Raw genomic sequence first — 10,036 nt, 5'->3', positions numbered from 1 at the left:
GAACAGGCAGGTTGAAAATATCTGCATTAGCTGCTCACTGAAGGTTGAGTTATATTATTAACTCAGTGTTTACTTAATAGCGTTGGGAAATATTTAAGGAAAACAAAGTTATGGTAGGCTGCCATTTAAAATAAGCCACCTTTTATAAAGAGTTGAAGCTTTATTAATAGCTCATAATCATCACAAGCATTCACTAATGTTTTATAAATCTTGAATTATTGGAGGATATGACCACCAAAATCTATTATTAAGCATTTATAAATTGCTAACTGTGTAACTGCATTACTCCCACTTATAAATGATGAACACCAGTGAGGGATTTTTCACAACCTGGCAACCAAAATGTTTTCTTATGTATAGCTTATAATTAAACTACCGTAAAACTTCAATTAAAAGCCTAGTCTCAAATAAACGCCCAGTCCCTCTACTAGCCAGGTGTGGCTACACATTTTGACAAATGAACACCTGTTTAAATTAGACCTTCCTTGATTTCCCTGTAAGTTATTAATATTGCTTTAGTCTGTAAGAGTCCTCAGATCAAAAGAAAAATCAGAAGAAAAGAGGGTTTTTAAAATTAATCCAAGTTGTGAGTGTTGTTTTAGCAGGATTAAGTTGTGTTGTGTCAGTATGCCTGGTGCCTTAATCCTTGAGTGCCGTAATTCACCCTCTCTCTGATGCTGTCTGTCTGAGCCAGATCAAATTAATGATTCATAATTGATATATTATCTGAAGCCTAATTTTTAAATAAGTAATAGTACACATACTGGTTTAAATAAACAATTTCCTTGTATTTCCTGATCTTTGCTGAGCAAATTTTGCATGAAATGAATTAAAGGCCTATCCCTTAAAGATGCCTGTCCCAAATAAAGGCCTGTTGATTTCAGTGATTAAAGCAAATAATAGCCTGAGCTACTAATTGAAGTTTTACGGTATACTGATTTATTAACCAATAACAATGCCCTTAGTCACTATTGAAAAAACCCTTTAAATGGGTGCCTTGTTAGGAAGTGGCATTGCTAATGCCACTTCCTAACAAGGAAGTGGCATTAGCATTCGTAACAGTCATGTTTACATTCTAGCAGAGCATCATATTTGATAAAACATAACATGTTTTTCAGATATATTAAATAACCTTAGCCAGACTTACATCTTAAATGTGAGTAAAAAGTAGCTTCTCACCTTTGTTTAAGCAACAGGAACTATTTGATAACTTTGCACTGATGTAAGTTATATCTCTAGGAGCCTGCTGGAAGACCATGATGTCATGCTAAGTGCTTTGTATGTAACAGTAGGGGGAGCCATACTCTGCCTACGTAGACGTGCAGCCGGAAGTAGTGTGGCCATATTCATCGTTTTGAATCTGTAGTTCAGTTATGCTAACTCTCCGCTGTTAGTTAGAGTACGCTACACTTGGAAATCTCAATATTTATCAACCTCATGTATATTTACAAGATGTCGACTGGTTGTTAAGGCAGCGGTGCGCGTGGAACAATGTAGCAGCTGCGAAGTAATGTCAACTCATCACGGTGAGACCATTTTCAACGGTCCTATTGTTGAGGAACTAGCTAGCCAGCTAACTTTGCTAACGTTAGCCCCTTTCGTTACGTTAGCTAGCTAACACGTTTGCTAGTAACGATAGCAGATTTGTCACCTGCCAGTGTCACCCAGATGTTCCAGTTAGCACATGCCAGTAGCTAGCTAGTTTGCAGTTGTGCTGTATTGTCTCATCCGTGTATTAAACGGTACTGTAGCTCGGTTTGACAGGAACTTCGGCCTTGTTATTTTAGGACAGTAACGTTAAATGCTGTGGTAAAAGCAAAAGTAATGGTGGAGTGGTGTAACGAACCCGTCCAGGCAGCTGTTTGGTAAGCTAGCTCATTTTGGTGCAGTGTGTTGAGCTTCAAACAGATTAGACCAACGATAACGGACACAGCTAAATTGGTTTGGCCTCGTAGGCATTGCTATTAAATGTAACGTTATTAAATATATGTAAGTTCACAATAATTTGATAATAATAAGTTGATTTGGCCTCGTGGGCGTTGGTATTACATGTAACCTCTGAGTCAGGACGCCAGCGTTATGTGATGATGATGATGTTGATCGGGAAATGCAACGCTGGTTTATCTTACATGTTATATTCTTGTATTTCAGACTTTGCTGGTTTATTATGAGCTCCCTATCAGCCCAGCCTCCGGCATCAGGCTCATCATGCAGGACACTACCTGGAGATGGAAATCAGGTAATATTTAACAGTAACTATGGCAACTGCTTTGCTCCTTACTCATTCTTGAGCATTGGGACAAATCATTTCCCATCAAAAAACCCTAAAAAGTATAAGCTATCAACACACTAATATCATTTCTGGGGTAAAATTTCATTTTTATAGGATTACTATGCATGAAGATAATATGATTTATAAAATGTTTTTGATCTGCTTTAATGTTTTTAACTTCTAATCTTTCCCTTTCCCATAAAACACCCTTGTCCCAGACAAGAATTCATACCTATAAACAAACAGTACATACTGATAACATTAAGGTAAAAAAATGCACTATGATAATCTTTGTTGTCTTGTTTTATTTATTTAGTTATTTTGTGAAAATGTTGGCTCTTTAAAGATGTGTCCCAGATTTGTGTAAACTCTGTCAGATTTCTACAAAAACATAATTTAATAGGGCATAAAAGGGGTTAGTTATAGCCTTAGGACTCATTTCTCCCTTCCTGGTTTCTAAAAAGGTAGGAATACGTAAGATCTGGTAAGCGCTCTATTTTTGATAAATTAATAAAATAATCTAGCTATCAGGTGTGTCTTTTCCAGCCTAATTGAAGATTAAAAATCAAAAACCCAGAAAATAAGGTTTTGTCCCAATACTCAAGAATGAGTGCTGTCCAATTATCCAACAATATGTGTAGCTCATATTTAATGCTAAGTGGTTGTACTGTTTTTCCCCTCGCAGGTACAACCAAAAGCCCCTCTCCTGCAGATTCTGCGTGTTGCCGGAGCCCAAGAAGAAGTCTTCACACTCAAAGAGGTGAGCCGTCAGGTGAAATGTCAAGTATGTTTGTTAGTATGCAGCCTGTTTCACTGGCTCTTAACAAGGCATTATCTGAGAAGTGGTTATTTCAGTGCTCAGTACTCCTTTCTTCTGAGTTCCTATAGGTAACAGTGTATGCTGTAGGGGCCTTATGATATCTAATATCTAGTGTTTTGTGTAGGTGATGCACTACTTGGGTCAATACATCATGGGGAAGCAACTGTATGACAAACAGAGGCAGCACATCGTCCACTGCCAGGATGACCCTTTGGGAGAGCTGCTGGAGGTGGAGAGCTTCTCCGTCAAAAACCCGAGGTATTCACCAGCATCAAAAATGTAGCTTCTGCTCAACACTCAGTAATGCTCGATTATACATCTAAAATAAGGTGGTCCATTCTAAAGTCTTTTTTTTTTTTTTACAGCCCAGTGTATGAAATGCTCAAGAAATACTTAGTCGTGCTTGGTTGTTCTGGTAAGTATTTATCTGCAGGAATTTATTATATGCTTTATACATTTCTTATGTGAAATAATGTTTCTGTCAGGGGCACCATCAAAGAGCATGTCGTATATGAATATGTTTTGTATAGTTAGTACATGACTTAAAGTTCAATTGTGTCTTTGTCCTCTTCCCTTTGTGTTTGATGTATTCAATAATTCATTTGCATCTTTAACATGATACTTTTTGAAGTGCAGATCCCTGGGTAAATGGTGATTATCTTACTGTTACATTCCAAAATATACATATATTCTGAATTCAGCTTTCTTTTTGCATACATGTGTGAGTGCTTGTGATAGTTAGTGCATCTCTTGGGGATTAGGGGACCAGAACACCATTTTCCAGGTTGTCCTACAAAGCTACAGAAGAGGGCCTTAGTGAGAGAGTGTATTATGCCATAATTAAAGGGTGGGGGTGTCCTTTTTCTGTTACTGTGTCTTATCTGAAATGCAGACGCTGCAGAGAATCTTTCTGTGGGCCGTGAATGTGTAGAGGGCGGAGTGGAGGATCGTGGTCAGGTAAAACTGAAGCATGGTGCTAAGGAGAAACAGAGACCCCCAGCCTGTCCCACCTCACTGCACACAACACTTGTGAATACAAGTAGACAGGACTGGCAGTGTAAAGCTGCTGATGAATATTATCTTGTTGTCATAAGACGTTAATGTGTACTGCTCACAATGCTGGACTAGACCAGTAGGTTTTGGTGTATCACTGATCCACCAAGCCTTTAAAGTGAGCTGCTGTCTGCTTGTGTGCGATGAGGAGGGGAGGTAAAGGCTGCTGTCTTCGCTGGTGTGCATTTGTACAGAGTGGCACCGTCTCTGTACAACCCCATCCTTGGTTTGGTCTGGTGGTATTTTCAGCACTCTTTTGCGATCCACCAGCACCACCCAGTGCATGGGGTGGGCAGAGTCACTCTCTCTGTCTGTCTCAGAGTTCTCTTCTCTGCTTCGAACTGGAGGATCGCAGCTCCCGATCCAGCCACAGGCCTAACAATAACCCTAAACCTCTTTACCCAAACCCGTGTTCCTACACCTGTCTTTCCAACTACCTACAAAATCCACTTGTTAAGACTTTGTCTAACCATTGTTGAGCCACAGTCATTAATCGAGGGAGTTACTATAATTCCAATTACTGCATGCGTTAAATCCACTTTAAGGTTGTTACCAAATTTAACATCTGATCATACTTGCAGTGTGTTTTTCAAAAGTCCATATTTAATTTATCAGCTGTGATTAATAGTTATCAGTGACAAACACTACATGCCCTCTTAATTTATTTTTGCTTCTGTTTCCTTTCTTATTTGAAAACATCCTATTTTCCGATTGTGAATTCTTTCCCATAAATATATTCTGTACAAGAACATTTAACTTGTACAGTTTGTATCTATGGATTATATCTTAGAATAAGTCATTACTTCAGTCCTTAATTTAGTAAACACATACTACATATTTGAACTGGAGTTTTTTAAATTTGACCCTCTAGTTTCATCACTGTTAATTAGTATGCTGGCTTTCATTGCCTCACCTTTCTCTGTCCGCCTGTGTTTTTTTAATCCTCCACATGATTTAGGTGGCCTTATTATCTTCTAAATTTGTTTTGACCTCCCTCCCCACTGGCCCGTTCCCTAATTGCCCAGCCCCTTGTTCCTTGTACCACCACCCCATACTGAGAGGCCATCTTGAAAAGGAGCTGCGAGTCCTCCATTTACCCAGTTATGGCTCTGTGTTCTAATTTTTGTCCTTGACGTTTTCTCTCTAGATGTGTGGAGCTGTGGTCAAAGCAGGGCTGGAGGCTGGAAGCGAAGGGCCTCTCCTGCAGACCACCTCCCAGCGACGACCTCGGGAGCCAGACGATGGTAAGGAAATAGTCTGTTGTATGTTTTGCAACATGCCCGAGATAGGACCTGCTCAAAATGCCGAATTTAACGGTTCAAAACCTCTCCAGACTCCCTTGAAGGCCTGCCACGGTCAGCCTGCAAACGGCCCAAACTGGATGTTACTCTGGACGAGTGGGACCTCTCTGGCCTGCCCTGGTGGTTTCTGGGTAATCTCCGTAGTAACTACAGCCGCAGGAGCAATGGCTCTACTGACATCCATACAAACCAAGTAAGAAACCTCATGTGACGTTATTAACAGCTGGTTTGGGGTAAATTTGGGAAATTTCAAGCTTAAAAACACTTAACAGACATAACTGTTGGCAAATGGCAAAAACTGGAGTTTAACAGTGGTGGTCTGACTGATGTGTCAGCTGTCTCCTGCACAGGAGGAGGACACGGCCATCGTGTCGGACACCACTGACGACCTCTGGTTCCTGACTGAGGGCGGGAGTGAGCAAGTGAGCGTGGAGATGAAAGAGGCTGCACTGGAGGAAGGCAGCGCGGGAGAAGGGGAGGCTCCACCTGAGGATGATGATGGAGGCGGGAAGGAGGAGAAAGCAGATCGAGAGGTAAAAACTTTTTAGGAGCGTGTCGCCGTTGTTCAAGCTCATACCAACTGATTAAGTTATTTTGTTTGTTTTTTAAGAGAAATAAATGTATGGAGATAGAGGATAATGTTATGAGATAGTTGATAAATTGTCTTGTATATTAATTCAGATGCAGGAGGATCCTGATGAGGACTCGCAGTGTCTAAGCGATGACACTGATACAGAGATCTCAACACAGGTTTGTATCTGGGTTTTTTTCTCCTTTAGAGTCACAGTTTGTAAAACTTGGGATCCACAACCATCTAAAATTTCTCCCGATTAGAATTTATTTGTTCATTGTTTTGGAAGTTTTTACAGTTAGATTATCCGCAAAAGTCTCTTCCTCTCCATAACAAGTGGACCGGGCGATTACAAGCTGTAAAAACACAGAATAAAGCAGTTTGATGTTACAAAGACCGACAGCTAGCTCAGCTACTGCTAATGTGTGCTTACAATTTTTCCCTGATAAGTTAAAATCCAGATGCTCAGGAGGTTTTTATCTGCAGAGGTCTGTGCCTGTTCAAAACAAAAGGACCTGGTGATTTAAACCGGTGAAAACACTGAATAAAGCAATTTAAAAAACCCTGTTTCTCTGACACTCTCGTCGTCAAGGGGCTGCTAATTTTGGTGGCCGATGCAAAAACGTAGATGGCCCTATCTAGAGCCAGTGTTTCGTTTGTCACTTCTGAGCCACTGTAGAAGCATGGTGGTCCATTTCTGCCGATAAATCCCCCTAAATCCTACACACTGGACCTTTAAACAAAGCAGATGTGTGACTTTGCATCTCTTCCCTCAGGATGCGTGGCAGTGCACAGAGTGCAGGAAGTATAACACCCCTCTCCAAAGGTACTGTGTTCGCTGCTGGGCTCTACGTAAGAACTGGTACAAAGATGTCCCCCGACTCGCCCATTCCCTTTCTGTCCCTGACATCCCAGCATGCAGCTCTCTCAGCACGCACGACGAGGAAGATGACAGCGACGCAGGCATTGACGTCCCAGACTGCAGCAGGACAGTCTCTGACCCCGTCATCCTGCCCTCTCACTCCACTGCTGACCGACCACTGCCCACCATGATAACAGGGAAAGGCAAGGGGCCTTGGCCCTCCAGCTTCCACAAGGATGAGCAGCTCTCAGGAGGGGAGAGTCAGGAAAATCTGGGAATGGAGATTGAAGAAGTTAGGCCTGAGGCACTGTTGGAGCCTTGCAAGCTCTGTCGAGTGAGACCACGCAATGGAAACATAATACACGGGCGCACAGCTCACCTGCTAACCTGCTTCCCATGTGCAAGGAGGCTACACAAGTTCCAGGCTCCTTGTCCAGGATGTGGGAAGATCATTCAAAAAGTTATTAAGATATTCATTCTCTAAAAAGCGCACACACACACATCATTCAGGCTCGGGACCTCAACAACATAAAATACAACACACATGTTCAAACACATTTGACCATAAAGATGCATGCACTCTGCTCGTAGACACTCACACACAAAACATGCACCTTACCCCTCAAACCTACAGAGGTATACTCAGCACTTGGTGAAGCTTGCTCTTGGTTGCATGGTTTATTCTGCATCACACTGCCTCTGAAGTATTGTTAGATGAAACCTTGGACACGAGAGTTTGTCATACCAAATGTTTGTTTTGGTGCCACACTTTAAATAAGGGACACACAAAGGCATAAGTATTTATTTATTTATAAGAAGAACACATAGGAGTGCACCGTTGGTGTGAGCTTTTATTTGATTTCATGAAGGCTTGTTTTTGCAGGCTGTGTGAATTTTCTCATTTGTGTTTGCGTTGCATTGAAAGGTGCTATTTAAAATGAGTATTGCTTGCCTCAGTTCTGTTAGTTTTGTTTGACTTTCTCTCCCTATAGTTTCACTTCAGTCATCATCTGGACCAACTAGAAAAGATCAGTGCAGGTATATAACTGCAAGAACATTTCTTTGAGCATCGGCTAGGCTATTTTGTTTGGTTGTTTAACCCTTGTTATATCCTCTTAGGTATTGTGGCTCATTTGAGGTATGAAGACAAGATTGAAGGAAGAACAGGAAAGAAATATTTAAAACTATGATTTTCTAGTCAGCAGCTGCAGCTCCATGAAAGTGTCCTCTTAAGCTTTTCTTAAAAAAATGTGCTTCAGCATAATTGAATGTAATGTAAAATACAAATGTGGTGGCTTAAGTCCTGTTTCTCAACATAGTATTTTAAAAATGTAGAATTGAATTTAACCTGCTTAGGAATGCACAGCTGAAGTATTTACTGTAATTTCCTCTCGGGGTAGTAATTTGATGTTAATATGTATTCAATACCGTATTTACAATTGCCAAGCCTCTGATGACAGTAATGCCTGCAGTAAGTTATGTCATATAATTGTCGGTTAATGTTTAAATGTTATCAGTCAGAGAGGGCACATCTCTTCCTCAACATATGGTAAATGAACAATTTCTGTATATTTTGTATTTAATTTATTTATGATTCTGTTTTAATTGTTTAGATGACCACCACCTCTAATGACGCAGAAGAAGGCTTCACATGTTACAGAGCTCTAATGTGTAATTTTACAGCATGAATATTTTATGAACGATAAAGGAAAAGTCTCTAATGAAACGGGTTACCCTTGGTCAAAGCGACGATGTAGTACTTATTGGGAGTTGGAGGTTTGATTTCAGCGTTACACTGCCATGTAATGACTCTGAATTTTAATTTGTATATTATAGATTTTATTTGGATGGCTCTGCATTATTTGAAGATTGTACCGCTGGACCACATAACTTTCAGTGAGTGTGTGAGCTCTCTACAAATACAGTATGCTCACAAGTAAGATGTTCAGTGACAGTAAGCATTTAACTCTTGGCTCTGCTTAGCGTAGAGGGAATATTCTAGTTCTTTGATCTGCTCTTCACTTGCGCTTAATCTTTTTGCCAGCAGGTGGGGAGAAGTCTCAATATTGTATCTGGTGCCCACAAAAGTTGTACAGTACCAGTGATAACATGTAAAGCATATATAGAGCATGCCTCCCGTCGTGACTAGAGCCGGCACTGAGCTGGTGTGCGAGCTATTTTAGCGATATAAAAGCTATAAATGATTAATGTAGCCTGTTGTATTTATCGCCAATATTGTGCATTGAGATGATAAAACCTTCCTCTAGATACAGACCTCATAAAAATGGCCCAGTACATATTGTACCAGTGATACTGGCTCAGAATGACAGACTATTAATGACATAAAGACTATAATGTGCTCAAACATGGTACAGCTAATATAGTTGTTTTTTTCTACCTGTCATGGAATAAAATATGTTGTTTTGTAAAGGAATAAAGAGTTAACAGTGAACTGTTTCATTTTCACTTTCTAACCATGTACAGTACGCACTGCTAAAGCGAGCTGTGTGTGTGTGGTGTGGTGTGTGTGTGTGTTTTGACTGAAGAATAAGTCATTGTATGACAGGCCAGCTGTCATGTGTCCTCTTCGTCTTGACTTGGCTCCAGCACCTGCAGCTCGCCTCTGCTTACTCACTGTCCTGCTTCCTCGTGTCCGCCTTATTTTTGGGACAGACACCCTATCCTCTACAGTATGTGGTGCTGTAACACTTCTGCTTTCTAACTTGTGCATAGATACTGCAGCTATATTACCCCAGGGTGTTATATAGATAATAATTACCCGTTAGGGAATATTGCCTGAGTGTGGAAAGTCCCCTGTGAAGCTCTCCACCATCTGAAACCACACTGCGTTTTCTAAAGCCCACAGAAATAGCTTGTACAGACATTTCCATTAGAGTGCTGTTATACAAGTGAAGGCAAAATGATTATTAAAGCTGTAGCTTTACTCAGTGTGCTGTACAGGGGGCATGTTTCAAGGCAAAAACTACCCAACAGTGGTGGAATTGCTATAAAAAACACTCAAGTGTAAGTAAAAGTTAAGCAGTGAAAATGTTCCCCATGTAAAAGTACTTTTCTTGATAATAATTATCAAGAAAATATAAAAGTATCAAAATTAAATGTACCAATTGCAGAAAAATGACTCTAAACTGTAATTATA

At 40.5% G+C, this 10,036-nt stretch overlaps 1 protein-coding gene across 2 annotated transcripts; it reads left to right on the top strand.

Annotated features, from left to right (window-relative positions):
* Window positions 1–1,386: 1,386 nt before the first annotated feature.
* On the top strand, window positions 1,387–9,331 carry mdm4 (MDM4 regulator of p53). Of its 2 annotated transcripts, none has more exons than XM_033626576.2 (11): window positions 1,387–1,526; window positions 2,152–2,239; window positions 2,958–3,032; window positions 3,217–3,350; window positions 3,458–3,507; window positions 3,985–4,049; window positions 5,293–5,389; window positions 5,479–5,639; window positions 5,797–5,979; window positions 6,128–6,196; window positions 6,794–9,331. In XM_033626576.2, exons 2-11 carry the CDS (start codon window positions 2,168–2,170, stop codon window positions 7,361–7,363), a joined length of 1,476 nt encoding a protein of 491 aa, XP_033482467.1. In that variant the 5' UTR covers window positions 1,387–1,526; window positions 2,152–2,167; the 3' UTR covers window positions 7,364–9,331. The 2 variants fall into 2 exon arrangements, with proteins under 2 accessions (XP_033482467.1, XP_033482466.1); XM_033626575.2 differs by having other exon boundaries at window positions 5,782–5,979.
* Window positions 9,332–10,036: the final 705 nt, after the last annotated feature.

Source organism: Epinephelus lanceolatus, chromosome 1 (genome assembly GCF_041903045.1).
Source record: "Epinephelus lanceolatus isolate andai-2023 chromosome 1, ASM4190304v1, whole genome shotgun sequence".
NCBI lineage: Eukaryota > Metazoa > Chordata > Actinopteri > Perciformes > Serranidae > Epinephelus > Epinephelus lanceolatus.
Note: the sequence above shows the minus strand (reverse complement) of the source record. Positions and strands in the feature narration are given on the sequence as shown.